The sequence below is a fragment of the Cibotium barometz genome, chromosome 10 (assembly GCF_041138505.1).
Source record: "Cibotium barometz isolate CiBa-2024 chromosome 10, ASM4113850v1, whole genome shotgun sequence".
NCBI classification, from domain to species: domain Eukaryota; kingdom Viridiplantae; phylum Streptophyta; class Polypodiopsida; order Cyatheales; family Cibotiaceae; genus Cibotium; species Cibotium barometz.
Genome location: NC_141055.1, coordinates 52,718,808 through 52,736,457, shown reverse-complemented (window position 1 = coordinate 52,736,457; position 17,650 = coordinate 52,718,808). Strand labels below are relative to the sequence as shown.

General features: G+C 45.3%; 1 protein-coding gene across 2 annotated transcripts in view; it reads right to left on the bottom strand.

The window, feature by feature from the left end:
- Window positions 1-15,011, bottom strand: part of LOC147635046 (ATP-dependent zinc metalloprotease FTSH 9, chloroplastic-like) — a 28,534-nt gene extending 13,523 nt beyond the window's left edge. Inside the window, exons 1-3 of one of the 2 annotated variants that reach the window (XM_086804297.1) lie at window positions 13,600-15,011; window positions 2,457-2,522; window positions 2,198-2,332 (exon numbers count right to left, since the gene is read on the bottom strand). In XM_086804297.1, coding sequence (XP_086660423.1) covers window positions 2,198-2,332; window positions 2,457-2,522; window positions 13,600-14,655 — 1,257 coding nt within the window. In that variant the 5' untranslated portion in view covers window positions 14,656-15,011. The remainder of the gene's footprint in view (window positions 1-2,197; window positions 2,333-2,456; window positions 2,523-13,599) is intronic. The other variant, XM_086804296.1, reaches the window with a different exon arrangement.
- Window positions 15,012-17,650: the final 2,639 nt, after the last annotated feature.

Genomic DNA, 17,650 nt, shown 5'->3' with positions numbered 1-17,650 from the left:
AGCCGGTAGAGACGACCATCGATGTCTCTCCAATCTCCATCCCGAATTGCTGACAAGCGGCCCCCAGAAGTGCTGGGGCTGCCAGTTGATTATAGTTTCTTCCGGTAGCTCCCCATCGAAGGCACTCGCATGTTCGAGGAGACGGTGGCTCCTATTTGCATGTGTGTGGTGCTTTATCACTCCAGACCATCCACCCCAGAGAGTCGCACAATGATCTTCTCCTTCCCCTTGAGTGCAGCAGTACAAGGAACGGAATGGAGCATGGAGTTAGCGTCCACCGCTACTCACGTCAAGCTGGTTTAGTGTCCCTCTTGGGTCTTTGTGATCTCCTGATTTCCCATACTCCCTCTCACATCAGGTTGGAATGGGGACAAGAAGTATATTTTCTATGAAGATGTGAAGATAAAATTGACTCACCCATGGTAAGGAATCAATGGAAATGGACCTTCTCGACACAGAACAAGAAGAAGAGTAGCATCAAAGCCATTACGTCTGTGAATAGAGAGCCACTAATCAATTAAGCAAACAAGCTCTGTAGTTGTGACGTCATCAAGAAGATGATACGACACGATTGTCTACCCAAGAAGAAATGCTAAGAATGATGTGAACAAGAATGTCATACAGTTTCACCTAATTTTTGGAAAAGCCATAAATGAGTGCTCACGTGGCATGTTCAGAGAGCAATGGCACTGCTAGGTATGGGTGACAAACAGAGCAAAAATGCCCTTAGGGGTCATTGCAGTGACCCGAAACCCTCTTAGAAGAGGCAGTGAAATCTCCCCTGTATCTCATAATACATTGGGCAGGGCATCTGAACATATACTGAGCCTCGTCCTCTATCTCCCCTATGGTGCATACTCTGCATATCCGCTCCTCTCGTGGGATGTTTTGGACTCCCACTCTCTACTCAGATACAGTGGAGGATACTTTGAGCCGGCCAATTGCAATGTGCATAGCATGTGACATGTGGACCTGCATGTACCTCCCCTCCATGCCTTGCCAGACAGCTCACAGTGCTACACAAGTAGGAAGCCAACCATCACGCCACACCTAAGAGGTCCACAAAGGATACAATCTCATAAATATATAGCCCAAATAGTGTTGGTGAGAGCAACAGCCTTGCTTAACCCCAATAGGGCTACATATCGAGAGAGACAGAGACAGAGAAATGAAATGAAATGAAATGTTATATTAACGTCTTCAAAAGGCCAAAGTGACCTATGAGACCAAAGTTACAACCATGTGACATCTGATACACTCTCTGGAAAAGAAAATAAAGAACTGAAGGTAAGTATCTAGCCCTACAATACATCAGTAGGGAGCATCCGGAAGCAGCAACTAGGGAGAGTGGGAAGCTAATGCTACTAGTCAAAATGGGGTACATGAGTACATGGATACATGATGAAAATGGGGGAGTACAAAAGTGACAGTGAGTACAACAGTATATGAGAGAGAGAGAGAGATAGAGCCAGGTGCACGAACTCGGCCCATTACTACCTCACAGAGTGACAACGCATCCCGAATCACATCATGTAGTAGTTGGAGCTCTTGCAAGCGTCCCATGAGCCAGGATCAAGGGACTATCAAAAAGCTTTGCAGAAATCCACCAAGCAGCAATACACATGTTTGTGTCATGATCGTGCTTCCTCTACATGATCTCAATCCACAAAGCAGCAATATGCATGCTTGCATCGTGATCGTGCTTCCTCTCCAAGAGCTCATAGAGTGAATATATGGTCCAATGTGGAGAAATTTCTCCTCAAACCTGCCTGACCAACAGGCTTGTGACCCAGATACTCTCTCGCTGAGCTGATTATGTCCTCAAGCACCGCCCCATAGATTTTGGCCATACTATGACCGATCATAATAGTCATGTAGTTATTTGGATCCGTGGAGTCCCCCATTTTATGAATGGGAACAATGATGTTGGTGATCGAGGAAGGGGGGAAGCCTCACATATTGTTCTGTTAAAAAAACCTTCCATTATGCCACTTCTTTAGGACCCTTAAGACATTCGTAGTGTTAAAACTGAAAACTGAAAGCCAAGATCTCAGACTCTTAGATTATACAAGATGAAAAATCTAGATCCTACTATGTGAAAAACACACACACACACACACACACACACACACACATATATATATGATGCATATTTAATTGAATGGAAGCATAAAGAGAGGACTTCACTTCAGCATACCACGATTTCTTCCAGCTCTTCTTTTGCTTCATCGACCCCTGCCACATCTGCAAATGTGATAGGGCCACCTCGTTCCTGGTCCTTGTTTCCACTTAAGTTATGGCCTTTTTGGCTTCTTAAACGACCAGTTGAACGCTACCATTCATTGTAAACACTTCACCAAGTAAGTGTGGATTCACATACACAACAGAAAATCACACTTCACTTTCTATAAAACAGAACTTCAAGAAAAAACTTCAGTAATGTACTGCTGCATTACTTGTGGGAATTTGATTGGAAATCGCCCAAGAAGACCAGCAACTAGACCGATGTATAGAAGGCCTATCTGCACATCACAGCATAAGTTAAAATAGAAGTATTTTTAAGGCCAGCAGTTGCATTACACATCATTGTTCCCACTCATACATAACACAAACAGCATGTTCTGTTCAACTGCTTTGTTCTGCCTGGGTATAGAAACCACGCACCCACTGTTCTATAACAATTCCACAAAAATCACTATCTATCACTATAAGTAAGGCTAGCATAGTTGCAGAATGTCATTCCCCATCGTGGGGGACAACAAAACATCATTTCTTTGTATCACAAGCTGGGCAATGTGGGAAAACGGACTTGCAACAGTGATTGATGGCAGATTCCCAATGGTCAAAAGGGAGGAAATGGTGTTGCGCTATCCTTCCCTACATAGCTCAATTTTCGTCAGGCTTAAATTCTAAGAAAAGGGCACCACCCAAAAATTGTGCAAACAGTCCCCCAATCAATCTTTTCAAATAATGTGGATAACCAAGCAACCTGATGTGTGAAGTTCAATGCAATGTTGATCTTATCATCTTTGCAAATGTTGAAACAACAATTGAGTTTAATTTGTGAATGAATTTTTCTTGTGTTATTGGTATGGTATATGGACGTTTGTTTCCTTTTTCCGTTCCCTGTTCTTAATACTCACATTCGAGCGATTTCCGTTTGGCTGTTGTTATTTAACCATACCCATTTCTAGCAACTATAAAGACTAGATCTATGCAAAGCACATAAAAAAACATTTGCAACTATAAATTAGAGTAACCTGTTGAAAGAGAGAGCAATGGAAGCAATGGAAACCTTCACCTACAACAGCAGCTATCATATGCACAAAGTCATACAGCAACAAGAGAGAGAAAAGATGGCGGTGGAAGCACACACGTAATAGTGTGTTATGAGAATCTCATAGCAAACAAAGAGAGAGAAAAGATGGCGGTGGAAGCACACACGTAATAGTGTGTTATGAGAATCTCATAGCAAACAAAGAGAGAGAAAAGATGGCAGTGGAAGCTCACACATAATAGCGTGTATGAGAATCTCACAGCAACCAAAGTAAAAGGTGCCCCCCTACATCTAAGGACCAAGGGGTCTAAGTAAAGAGTGCCATGTGTCACCATAACGTATACACGTGACACTAAGGTATAAAAAACCCCAAATAAACTAAGTGCCTAGCACTAATAAACTCCTACATACATGTCCACTACAAAATCTCTCTCTCCTGCAAAAACCCCCCTAGTGGAAATGTACATATACAGAGTAGACCAATCCCCAAATGGAATCAAGCCCCAAATGGAATCAAGCCCAAAGCTTTTCGGAAAGCTTCAAACTTCTCTCAAGGAAGTGCCTTGGTGAAGTCTGCCACGTTGTCCTGTGATTGACAATAGATGCGGCCAATGTCACCTGCATGAAGCCTCTCCCACGCATAGTGATAATGCACCTCCATGTGCTTGGTCCGTGCATAAAAAACTAGATTTCTCACAACCACCACCATAGCACTTTGACGAAGACTGCTCTATACTTCAGCTTCACATGAAGAAGTCACCATTGTAGGTTCTTTTTGTTAAGCCATGATATAGAAGAATTTCCCAACAAAGCAATGTCTTGTCATGTTGTACACAAGTAGATGAGGCATCCCACAGCCTGGCTATACAAGGTAGCATCAAAAAGGCTCACCTACATCAAAGCTATTGAGCTTTATACCCGTCTCAACCAGTGTGGCAATAGGCTTGCAATCCTCCATGCAAAACCTTTTCAAACGCCCACATACATACTTTGATTTAGACATAACTATGCCACCATCCTGCTGCATAAATTGTATGCCCAAATAGAAATGTAAATGGCCAAGATCTAACATCTTAAATGTCTCTTGTAATTCAGCTTTAAAAGCTGTCATTTTCAGCTTGTTGTTCCCTGTCAAGATCATGTCATCCACATACAGGATGCCTATCAATATCTAAACCTCTACGCATATAGAGTGTTGGCCTTTGACCTCTGAGAAGTCCTAGTGGAACAATCACTTACACACGGGCACTTTTTACCAAGCATTGGCTTGGGTTTTTTCCCCACGTGCACACACAATTGGTATGTTGGGACATTTATCCCTAGGTGTATAGTACCTTATACTTTCACTCATTATCATTATTAAGTACTTCCAACTATCACATCACGTCTCTCTCTCTCTCTCTCTCTCTCTCTCTCTCTCTCTCTCTCTCTCTCTCTTGAGCTTGACACAGCCGCAAAGCATCTACTCTCCCATCCAACATTGGTATCAGAGCAACGGCTCAATGTTTGTGCAGAAGTAGCTCGACATTTGAACAGCTCATTTTTAGTTGCACCAGTCCATTTTTAGGGTTTCATCAATGTACAAACCTGTCTCTAGGGTTTCGTGACCTGATTTTAGGGTTTCGTCATTGCTGCAGTCTAATTTTTCAAGGTTTCGTCACTATTACATGCTATTTTTAGGGTTTCCTCATTACTATTGCTGTGAAATGTTACATGTCATAGGTCAGTGTGTTGGTCACTTTGTCCACCTACTCGCAGGTCGCCCTGCACAACAAACACCCACGCAACAACCGCCTCCAGTCACAACAAAGAACACCACCATTGCCAACTTCAGGGGCTTCGCCCTGCATCGAATGTGCAAACCCCCAAATCAATTTTTCGATTTGGGGATTTCCGCCTCCACCGCCATAGCAGCACCCATTCCACCGACTGAGCCGCCTGCTCCGCCCACCACCACTGCCACCGTTGTAGAGCCAATTTTTCAAACCAAAAAAATTTTCCTTTTTTTTTTTGCACAGCCATGTTCCTCATCATTTCCCAAGTCTCCCAAGCCAAAGCACTCCAAAATCGGAGCCCGTTTAGGCCATCAAAAATCCTCAGCAAATTTTCAGCTTCTCCAAAAACAGAGCTAGATCGAACCCTAGGTTAAATCCGGCGTTCATCGTGCTCTCTCTCAATGCACTTGGCATCGAAATACAACATTCTGACACCAATGATGTCATTGGGGCGACCTTGTAACCTATGTAGGTGCATGTACTTCATTGGAGAAATCAAGAAAACTATCACATCATTGAGTTGTATACTCCACTCTCTCTCTAAGAGCTTTGTTCTCTTTATTCTCTCTCTATCTTTTTGAACACACATTTCTATGCCATGAAGATCTTTCAACCTCCATAGCTCAAGACATTCAACACAACCAACACTACCCACCTTGGTCTTCCTCTTGTGACTGTGCAGGCAGCAGAAGATGCAAATCTTCGAAGCAACAACACCACCTCTACTTATAAAGGTGCATGTACTTCATTGAAGAAATCAAGCAAACTATCACATCATTGGGTTGTGTACTCCACTCTCTCTCTCTAAGAGCTTTGTTCTCTTCATTCTCTCTCTATCTTTTTGAACACACACTTCTATGTCATGAAGATCTTTCAACCTCCATAGCTTAGGACATTCAACATAACCAACCAACAATCCCCACCTTGGTCTTCCTCGTGACTGCAAGAGGCAGAAGATGCAAATCTTCATGCAGCAGCACCTCTGCCTATAAAGGTGCATGTACTTCATTGAACAAAACAAGCAAACTATCACATCATTGAGTTGTGTACTCCATGCTCTCTCTAAGAGTTTTGTTCTCTTTATTCTCTCTCGATCTTTTTGAACACACACTTCTATGTCATGAAGATCTTTCAACCTCCATATCTTAGGGCATTCAACATAACCAACACTCCCCACCTTGGTCTTCCTCTTGTAATTGTGCAGGCGGCAGAAGATGCAAATCTTCAGGCAGCAGCAGCACCTCTGCCTATCTGCAGGAAATCTCCAAGCGGCACCACCTCTGATTTTATGGGCTTGAGAGGATGATGTAAACCTCTGAGCAGCAGCAGCAGCAGCAGCAAGTGTGCCCAGGCTGACTAGCAAACAGCAGGTGTGCAGAGCCCAGGCAGGAGGCAGGTAGCAGGCCTTCCAGAAACAGCCAGATGGCAGGCAGTGAGCAGGTCACGAAAGCATGTGTGCGCGTGTGCGCACACACAGAGGGAAGATGACAACTGGATTAAGGGAGATACACCAGAAATCATGAACTTGGAAAAGTATATAATATTATTAGAATGTGGTACTCTTATAGGTGAACCTCCCTTTACATTGTGTGGGCATAGGCTGCCAGGTGTCACCTTTTCACATCATTGCTTACATAAGACCCTTCTAAGGGGCTCATCCCACACATAAATGAACCTACACACAAGCAGGCTGTTCACACACTAGAACCACTTTATTTAAACCCTAGTTCACACAAACAAGTGCTAGTTTACACAACCACCTAGCACCTTTTTATTTACTAACCCATTACACATTCTCACTACCATGAGTGTGAATATTCCAAACAAGGACCTCACGGGCCACTGCCAGAGTAGTTGCAAGCAATCTAGTGGTATGGAATGCCAGCACGCTGCCAGGGCTTGGCTGACTCACAGCAATCTGACCTTAGGCTCAAGGGTGGTTCCAGCAAGGAGCCTCCGGCTAGGAGGGTGTCACTAGCCACAATCTATCACGGTCATCAATCCAGATTCGATGCACGTTATTGTAACCCTCGTAGGATTTCCAGGTAAGTGGAGCATGAACGAGCAAGGGTCCAATCTACCTAAACACCCTCTGTATCCAAAAGATCAAGCTCGGGGGAAGGGGGGGGTGTTAGAAGTCATCTCCTATCTTTATCAGACACCAGGGCCTTTGTTGTGGGTGTGCCCGCCCTGTATAGGTGTTTTATCATTTTTCCTCACTCCCCGTATTTTTTCCCCATTTTTCCCTATTTTTCCAGGGTGTGGGAGGCAGTGTAGGACCTATCGACTGTACCAGATGCTGGCCGACTGGTCACAGGCAGTCCCAGTTGCTCTCTGCTCTGCTGGCCGACTGCACACGAGTGATGGCCGACTTTGATATGCTGGCCGACTGCTGTATTTTCTGGTCATGGGCATTTCAGGTCCAGTCGGCTGTCCATCTACTGGCCGACTGCACTCATGGGGCCATATAAAATGGCCCCATGGCCCCCCACCTATTGTATTCAGTTTTCATTGCGGGATCTTGTGTATAGAGAAGAGTTACACGCCTATCTCTCTCCTCTTGTGCTGTCTATTTTCTGCACTCTACTTGCTCTTGTGATCTCAGATTTTGTTATCATCTCCGCTGCGTATTTTGACACGGTATCAGAGCCCTAGGCTCTTGAAAGATCTTGGGAGTTTTCTGAGCAAGAGGGGGATTGTTGCGTTGCTGATTGGTGGACTGTATTGGACTATACAGGAAGAATAGTAGCAAGAGGAAGGCGGTCTAAGTAGCTGGACAGCCACTTGCAGGTTTAGAGTTTTTTTTTCCCCACCCACCCACCCTTTTCAGTTACATCCCCGCGATGGCAGATTTGTTAGAGATGGCTGAGAAGCATGTGAAGATCCCAACTCTCCCCACATTCCCAGTGGACCGTCAGTTGGACGGGAACAATTACGGCATCTGGTAGGTGATGATGGAGTCCGTGCTGGAGTCATATGACCTTGCTGATTTCATTGTTATCGAGGTTCCAAGGCCGGAAGCAGAGGAAGGGGAGTTATTGTCAATGAAGAAGGACCGCAAGGCACAGGCACATATGTGGGATCGTGTCAACGCCAGGGTTCGGTCATTTATCTTCCTCAACTGCACACCACAAGTAATCAATCACGTAAAGCATATGACGCTCACCAGAGGCATATGGCAACACTTGGCTTCTCTTTATAACAGGGTATCGCCCATGAAGAGGATTTCCTTGGAAGTGCAGATGCGGGTTATGAACCCTGCAAAGTCATCGACAATGCGGGAGCACATTAACAAGCTGCAGGCCCTTCAGCAAGAAGTCCTCCAGGCTCGGAATGAGATATCATCAGAAGATATGGCCATTACTTTGCTGTCCCACTTGCCTGCTCAGTATTCCACTTTCTACTCCTCTTTGATTACTAGTGGCAGGCTCAGCACCATTACCTAGGAGGAGCTCGTGCCCATGGTCCTAGACCAGGAGGAACGTTTCACGAACCCTCCTCACAGCGGAGTTTCGGAGGCCTTAGTTAGCCAACGGCCGAAAGGCCGGAATAACAACAAGGGCAAAGGGAAGGCTTCACCGGAGAAGTCTTCTGAGAAGAAGCCTGAAACAAAACGAGAGAAACTGAAGGCCGAGTGGTCCTGCAATGATTGTGGCGAGAAAGTGTCCTAAGCGGACTGGGAAGAGTGCTGATTTTTCAGCCTCAACTACAAAGACTCCTGCATTTGTGCACTTAGAGATTATGAACTCCAATGCTTCATCGTCTTCGAGCGAGGAGGCAGTTGGCTTCACCGCAAAGGATACCCGGGAATGGATTCTTGATAGTGGTGCTTCCAGGCACATGACTTCGACCCGTGACTTCTTTCTGGATCGGAAACGACAGTCAGGTCGCATTTTCATTGGCGGCAACTCCACCATTCCGATTCAGGGTGAGGGCCGGATGGAGATTATTCCCAACGGCAAGGGGGGCAAGCATGCCTCCCGTGTTCTTTATGTCCCTGCTCTTGGTTTTCATCTTCTGTCCTCAGTGCATGAAGTATGCAAGATTGGCTTTCGGGTGGAATTTTAGGAGCATTCAGTTGCTCTACGGGACCGTGAGACTGGCCAGGTTGTTTGGGAAGGCGGTGTGGAGAATGGTATCTACAAGCTCTTTGCACTCTCCTTAGTGACAGGTTCTCAGGTCGGAGATCTGTGCCACTTTCGTTTTGGCCACTTAAATGTGGATGCATTGCAGCGAGCTTTTCGGGACCAGATGGTGGTTGGCTTGCCAGATGCTGGCAGCAGGCAAGGACGTTGTAGTTCTTGCATACGTGGTAAGCAGCACGGGGAATCCTTTCCGAAGCAGGCTTCCAGGCGGGCTTCAAAACCATGGGTGTTGATTCACACTAACTTGTGTGGACCTCAGCAGACACCATCAATGGGAGGATCTCTCTATTTTATGCTACTGATGATTGTACCAGATTCTCCTCGACTGTATTTCTCAAATTTTGTGCAGACCATGGCATCAAGAGGGAACTAGCCAATACAGGATCGCCTTCAGAGAATGGAGTTGTAGAATGCAAAAACACGACTGTGGTGGAGATGGCGAGGACCATGCTGGAGCATCGTGATCTTCCTTGTCCACTTTGGGAAGAGGCTGTGGCAACGGCTGTCCATACCCTCAACCGGTCTCCAACGACTTCGGTACCTAATATGACTCCGTTTGAGGCATATTTTGGCAAGAAACTTGATGTCTCGCACTTCCGGGTTTTTGGGAGTGATGTGTATGTACATATTCCGAAGAAGCAGAGGGGGAAGCTTGACTCCAAATCCCGCAAGCTTATATTTGTGGGATATAATTATCTTTCCAAGGGATACAGATTGTATGATCCAGAAAGGAATGAGATTGTTGTCAGCCAGGATGTGGTCTTTGATTAGCATGTTCCAGTATCCACTGTCGAGGAGCTGCCACTTCTTGGAGATCCAGAAGAGTTCGATGATGATTCCCAGACTATTGTTCTGGTTGATCCACCTCAGTCAGTACAGGAGGTTGAGCCCACAGCTGGAGTAGAGCCCCCGCAACAGCAGGAGACTCCACGATCTGTTCGAGTACCCAGGTGGTTGTTGGACACCCTTCGGGAGTCAGGTGTCAAGGAGTTACCCTTCGAATGGACCACAAAGGACGGCCCTCGAAGATCGCACAGAGTCCGCGACAAAAGCAATACAGCGAAGCTTCTTCATGTAAACTATGCTTTGAAGTCTCATATTATGCGGGACAAGGAGCCCACTTCCGTGAAGGAAGCCCTTTCACAGGATACTTGGAGGAAAGCCACGCAGGTGGAACTTGATGCCATCGAGAAGAACAAAACATGGGAGTTGGTACTGAGGCCGTCGAAACGGCCAGTCTCATTGGTGTCAAATGGGTCTTTAAGACCAAATATGTGTCAGATGGGTCGGTGGACAAACACAAAGCCAAACTTGTCGCTAAAGGTTATGCTCAACGGCCAGGCATCGACTACAAGGATACCTTTGCACCGACAACACGGATGACCACGATTCGGACCGTTCTTGCCCTTGCTTCTTCTCAAAGGTGGCCAATGTATCAAATGGATGTAAAATCTGCGTTCCTTATTAATGGTGACCTGCAGGAGGAGGTGTATGTTGAGCAGCCTCCAGGCTTTGTTGTTCCAGGATCAGAAGGGATGGTTTACAGGTTACGTAAGGCCTTGTATGGTCTTAAGCAAGCTCCCAGGGCTTGGAATCAGAAGATTGATTCCTTCTTTGTTCGGACAGGTTTTCAGAGGTCGGTTGCAGATCCCAACCTGTATTTCTTTCGAGAACGCGGCATGGTTACGATTATCATCCTTTATGTGGATGATCTCATTCTCACCAGCGGTCATGTGGAGCACATTGGCGTGACGAAGGCTGCCTTGTCAAAGGAGTTTGAGATGACCGACCTAGGCTTACTCCACTTCTTTTTGGGATTGGAGATCTGGCAGACCCAGAGGGGTTTTTTTGTCTCTCAGCAGCGGTATGTTCATGAGTTGCTTGAGGCCTTTGGGATGGAGAACTACAAGCCTATTACTTCGCCGATGGACCCGAACACAAAGTTAACTGTTAATGATCCTTGTGAGCCAGTTGATGCCTCGCAGTATCGGAAGTTGGTTGGTTCATTGATTTGGTTGCTGAACACCAGATTGGACTTGAGCTTCTCCGTGGGGCTGTTGAGCTCTTTTATGCAGATGCCGTTGAAGTCTCATTGGGACGCAAGATTGCGGATCTTGCGGTATCTGCAAAGTACGAAGGATCTAGGACTTTTTTACACAGGAGGGGATGGAGTCAGACTCCAAGGTTGGAGTGACTCAGATTGGGGAGGAAATCAAGACACGAGGAGATCCACTTCAGGTTACAGTTTTACCCTCGGCTTAGGAGCAGTTTCTTGGAGCAGTAAGAGGCAGCCAACTATTGCCCTATCTTTGACAGAGGCACAATACCGGGCTGCTTGTGGTGCTGCTTGCGAGGTTGTGTGGCTGCGGAGGCTGCTAGGTGAGATTGGGTTTCCACAGAAGGAGCCCACAGTCATCCAGTGTGATAACCAAAGTTGTATAGCTATTGCTCGGAACCCGGTCTTCCATGCCCGGACCAAGCACATAGAGATACAGTATCACTTTGTACGTGAGAAGATCTTGGCTAGTGACATCTTGCTACTTTATTGTTCGACGGAGGACAATGCGGCGGACCTCTTCATGAAGTCTCTACCTCGGGCTACGCTCAGGCGGCACTCCAGCTCCCTAGGGTTGATTTCACAGCCAGGAGCTGAGAGGGGGTGTTAGAAGTCATCTCCTGTCTTTATCAGACACCAGGGCCTCTGTTGTGGGTGTGCCCGCCCTGTATAGGTGTTTTATCATTTTTCCTCACTCCCCGTATTTTTTCCCCATTTTTCCCTATTTTTCCAGGGTGTGGGGGGCAACGTAGGACCTGTCGGCTGTACCAGATGAGATGCTGGCCGACTGGTCACACAGGCAGTCCCAGTTGCTCTCTGCTGCTGGCCGACTTTGATATGCTGGCCGACTAGTCACAGGCAGTCCCAGTTGCTCTCTGCTGCTGGCCGACTTTGACATGCTGGCCGACTGCTGTATTTTCTGGTCGTGGGCATTTCAGGTCCAGTCGGCTGTCCATCTACTGGCCGACTGCACTCATGGGGCCATATAAAATGGCCCCATGGCCCCCCACCTATTGTATTCAGTTTTCATTGCGGGATCTTGTGTATAGAGAAGAGTTACACGCCTATCTCTCTCCTCTTGTGCTGTCTATTTTCTGCACTCTACTTGCTCTTGTGATCTCAGATTTTGTTATCATCTCCACTGCGTATTTTGACAAAGGGGGGGGGGGGGGGGGGGGGGATGTCAAGTGCCTGGCACCACAAGGCTATTTATGTCCTTCCAATCTTCCACATCTTCACCACATGGGATAAACTATTCTCGCAGCCACTGGGCTATGATACCACGTTGAAGTGGCTAAGATAACCACCTCAACAAACATGTCAGCACCCGCCAAGAAGTGCACAACCTATGCAAGAAATAGGAGGGGCTAGCAGGACAGCCCCACTCTGCCTAGCCAGCCTTCCTTATCAGAAAGACTGCTGAGGGGAGTAAAAATGAGAGGGGCACAACAAGGCTGTTTATGTCCTTTCACCTTCCACATAGAAGATAGAAATGGAACCAAGCCCAGATCTAGTTCTAGTACCACTTTAAGAACTCAATCAAGGCCCTAGAGTTGTAGCATTGAATGCAGTCAATTTATATACTGATCCACAAGGAGCAACAGGGATAATAACCCCTTCTCCCCCCAGTGTTCCAAGATAAGCCATGCTGTTTGTCAGGGCCCTAGTGTTCCATAGGACCAAGGTCTATTTTCCAGGTGATGCAAAAGCAAAGCTGAGACATGATCTAGTTCCAATCCTCTGGATCTCCAGATGTGGGAACCTCTGCTGCAAAGCTCTGGTCTACTGCTGACTTCAACTCTTCATGGCCAACTGGGCCACTGGCACCCTGGTATCGCCAAACATATTTCTTCCTCCATAGATTAAAACATGGCTAAGTTGCTAAAGCCCTATGCTGATGCTAATCCACCTGTCACCTTGCCACTCCCCTTTTCATGTCTTGAATCCTCCATTTAACCCTTGCTTTGCTTTCAACTAATACCATATATGGCCTTGCTAATCAATGATCATGCTCTAAGCCTAATCATTACCCTGAATAAGCTAATGACTAGGCTTAGTAATCAAAGTGTTTAACCAACCAATCCTCAAAGCCTTCATAAGCAGCCTCAGCCCTAGGCTATCAATACACACCGACAAAAGTTTCATTTCAACCAGTAACAATACATGATGAAAATTTTGCCAACACAGTCAAAAATATGTTGAACAATGCTTCATAACATCAACTATGTTTAATCTTGCACTCTTGTTGGCCCCCTAGACTAGCTGCACAAACCCTCTGTCTGAGCAGCAGCGTATAAAGCCCTTTATGGACTAATCAAAAGCACGTTGCCAAAGACAAGATCTTACCAAAACTGAGTTGAAGAGACGTGCAGATCGCCTGTCGGGAGCTCCAAACTCAACCCCATTTTCAATCATTTTTTCGTATGGTGTTGTCATATCACTAGGACGAATGGTCGTGTACACAATGCGCTTTGAGACTGTGGCTGATCTTGCCAATGGTGCCATTGATGCTGCATCTCCTGCATGAGAGATTTCAACATCTTTTAAATCTTCTTCCTTTGCACTTAGCGTGGCAATTTTCTCCTTCCAGGCAGCATCTTGGGCTCGAGGCCTGATTGAAAAAGTTAGATGCACTCCATCCACTTCCACACTCTCAACATCATTGCTGTGGATTCTGTGCAAAAAATCACTGAAAGCAACATTTACATGGGTGGTAGATACATGGGTTTCCACAGGTGGCCTGGTTCTGGGCAAAGGAAACCCCGGTCGAAGAAGCCGCATCAAAAAGATCACGACACTCAGCTGCAAAAGAAAAGCTCCAACTTCATGCGCCTGCACTGCCCCTCCGTTTTTCCAGTTCCAGAGCCAGTTCCATCTTTTAGAGGGTCTCTTCCAAGACCGCCACCAGCTCGAATCCTGCTGGGATGGAGACGTCCCGGGGTCCTTCCGGCCTGATGTGCTGGGATTGCCATTGCTATCATCCACAGAGACAGAACTGTGGGGCCTACTGTCTTCGCTGCCACCAGAGCTTGGGCCTGGCATCGATGTCGTCGGTGCATCGGAGCCCACCGCTGCATCCGGCTGCTCCTCACATGAACCGTGTGCATTGGAATTTGCTGTGGCAAATGATGCTGGCCATATGCTTCTCCCCATGGGGGATGCGAACAAGCTTTCGAGTCTTCCTGCTAGCAAACCATTAACTCCAACACAAGAAAACGAAGGTCTAGTTGATCTTTGACGCTCATGTGAGTACCTCCATACATGGCATAATCCTCTAAAATTTGGCTGTAATTTGGGTGTATTATACACAGAACTGTGGTGCACCTCTTGCCCAAAATGGTGCACAAAAGCGCAACTTGTACAGGCCTCACCGGCCAAGGCCAACAGGACAGCCATTGGCATGGTTAAAGTGAACCCAACAGGAGACCGAATGTTGAAACGGTCATGCCAAAGCTTGGCATAAGGGTTACGAAATCAGAGGAGGATACAGAATTGAGAAGTGGGCGGAACCCTACCTTTTCCTGCTTGGAACAGCAATGGCAGCAGATCAGCATGTGTGTGTGAAATTCAACTGATCGTCCAACTGCCCTGTGAGTGCTGGCTAATGTCTCTGTAACGGGGGGAAGGTCATGGAGCTTAAGAAGTCTTCCTCCAAGCGTGTGTGTGAGGGTTTTGAGGGGCGGGGGATAGAGCTTAATCAGCAACGTGGTATCAAACCATATCTTCCTCCGATAGATTGTGTGTACACCCATTCTTTAATTTGATAATTATTATTATTACGTAGTTTCAGTAGATTTCCTTTTGTAAAACTATTCTGAAACCTTAATGTCTCTTTCCAACCATCTAGCTTTATCTACTAGCACCCTTGCTGTTTGCTATTGCCTACCATCCTCTAATAATTTCTCTAGAATCAGCATGCAATGAAGGGAATATTATTGGGCTAAAGCTCAAGTATACTGAACAATTAGTTATACAATGTTTTGCTAATGGTTTCTTATTGTTTCTAAGGGCTGAGAACAATAATGTGAGATTGGCCTTAGAGATAGTGCAGGAGTTTGCCAATGCTTTTGGCTTTAAATGCAACATTCTGAAATCCAGAATTATATGCGTGACTGAGGATACTGATTTTGACATACAAAGGTAGGGCCGTGAGGTGGTGCAGGAAGGCCAGATTGTCAGACTGCTTGGTATACCTTTTGGTGTTGGGGTTACTAATAAACAACTTGTAATGTGGGTTATCAATAGGTTTCTGGACAAATTAAAAAAGTGGGAGGGCATCAGAGTCCCCTTTCATAGCAGGGTTGATATCTGCAATACAGTACGGAATGCCTATGTTATGTTTTTGTGCCCTGTGTGTTGAATATTGGGAAGTGTCACTGGCAGAAAATCATAGGCCCTATTAGAGATTTTCTTTAGAGAAATGGTAATGGGAAAAAAAAGTCTCTTCTTGACTTGCATGGGACAAACTGTCAGTTTCTAAAAGGGAAGGGGGCATTGGTATTATTCATATGCCTACTCATTGTATTGCAAGAAATGCTCTGATGCTCCCTAGATGTTTATCTCATAACATCACTTGGGCCCTAATGATGAGGGAACTGGTGGAGCTCTCTGATGTTATGGCTAAAGGTAAATGGGGGAATCTAAACTGGAACATAGTCTGGGATGGAGGTGGTAGTGTAACAGGCAACTCTATGCTCAATTTGGGTATATGGTGGACTCATAAATTTAATCCCCCTCTGGCCCTACTTGATATCTTTGCTTCTGCAAAGAGTCTCAACAATAAAGGCATTAGGCATCTAGTTGATTGCTAGGGATATGGTAGGGTGGAAAGATGTGGATCAATTATCTTTGGAATATCAGTTAGCTAAGAAGGAAAGAGATCTGATGGCTCAGGTTTTAGAGTTGCTTCTTCAAAGGGAGTTATGCTTTACTACTACTGATACCTCGGTTTGGATTAAAGACCGGGCTTGGCTGAATGGTGTCAAACTAAAGGATGGCAAAACCAGAGTTATATATTCATTAATGAGAAATGGGGATGCCAATGTGTTGTATTGCAATAAAATTTGGAATGTAAATTGGAGCCCTTCCAGCTGGAAAAAGAGATGGAACCTGTTATGGGATTGCCAGATCTCTAAGAAGTTTCAAGTTTTTTTGTGGAAGGTTTGCATGTGGACGTTACCTATTGGCTCTAAACTCCAAAAGAAAAATATTTCTAGTCGCATCTATCCTAGGTGTAGGTCTTCATTAAAGATGGTAAACATGTGTTTTGGGAATGCCCAGCAAATAGGGGTACGTGGTCCAAAATATCTAAATGGATAGAGAAGAGCTGGGGTATGCAAACATATAGGGGGGACTGGGTAAATGGTCAATTAGTAATGAACATATTGGTCTCATTTTTAATATCATCAGAGCTTGCATCGTGTTGAAAATCTGGTCTAGCAGGAATGCAATTATATTAATGAAGGCAGTATGTACAAGCTTGCAAGACTCAGACTTGATGTATAAGTGTATTTACATGTGCTGATCTGTGTGCAATGTAAATAAAATAAGATGCTTTGAGATGGATTTGTTGATTCAGAGTTTGCAAAGGAACATGATCTGAATTCTACCCCAGTGCTTGGTGAGCTTCAAACATACTAGGAATAAACCCCTAACTCTGGTTTGTATGGTGCAGGTGAGATGTTGGGAAGGGAAGAAAAGGCCTCCCAAGTTGGACCAAAAACTCGAAGGTGGTACTGTAAAGAAAAACAAGTTGATCATACTTTTGTTGTCTTTATAGAAAACCCGGTTGGAACCAGACCCACTATTAAAGTTTGGTCCAAGAAAGGGGGAATGCTAGAACAACACTCCCATCGTGGATGCTCTACAGAAGCTATGATGGAGGCTAGCATACTTTTTGGGGTATCATATATTTTGGGAATAATCCAGTTTTTTGTTGGAAGAAGAGGGATGGGAATTTTTGTGTAAAATTTTGAATGAATTTGAGGAGGAGTAGTAAATATGGATACTGTAGCCCTGACTTGGTTGTATTTGCAGCTTTTGAACAATTTTAATTAATATATATAATTATTATTGATCCCAAAAAACTATTCTGAAACCTTAAGACGTTTTTCTCTTCCATCAATGCTCGCGCAATCTCAGCAATGCGGAGTGTATCTGCATGTAAACTGTCTCCGAATACCATTCTTCTTCAAAAATTCAGAGAACTCATTGGAGAAGTACTCTCCCCCTCCATCTGACCTTAGGCACTTTACATATTTCCCTGTTTGCTTTTCAACCAAAACTCTGAAATTCTGAAAGTGAGTGAACACCTCACTCTTCTCCTTCATGAAATATACCCACACTTTCCTTGTGTGGTCATCAATGAAAGTCACATAATACCTACAACCTCCCATAG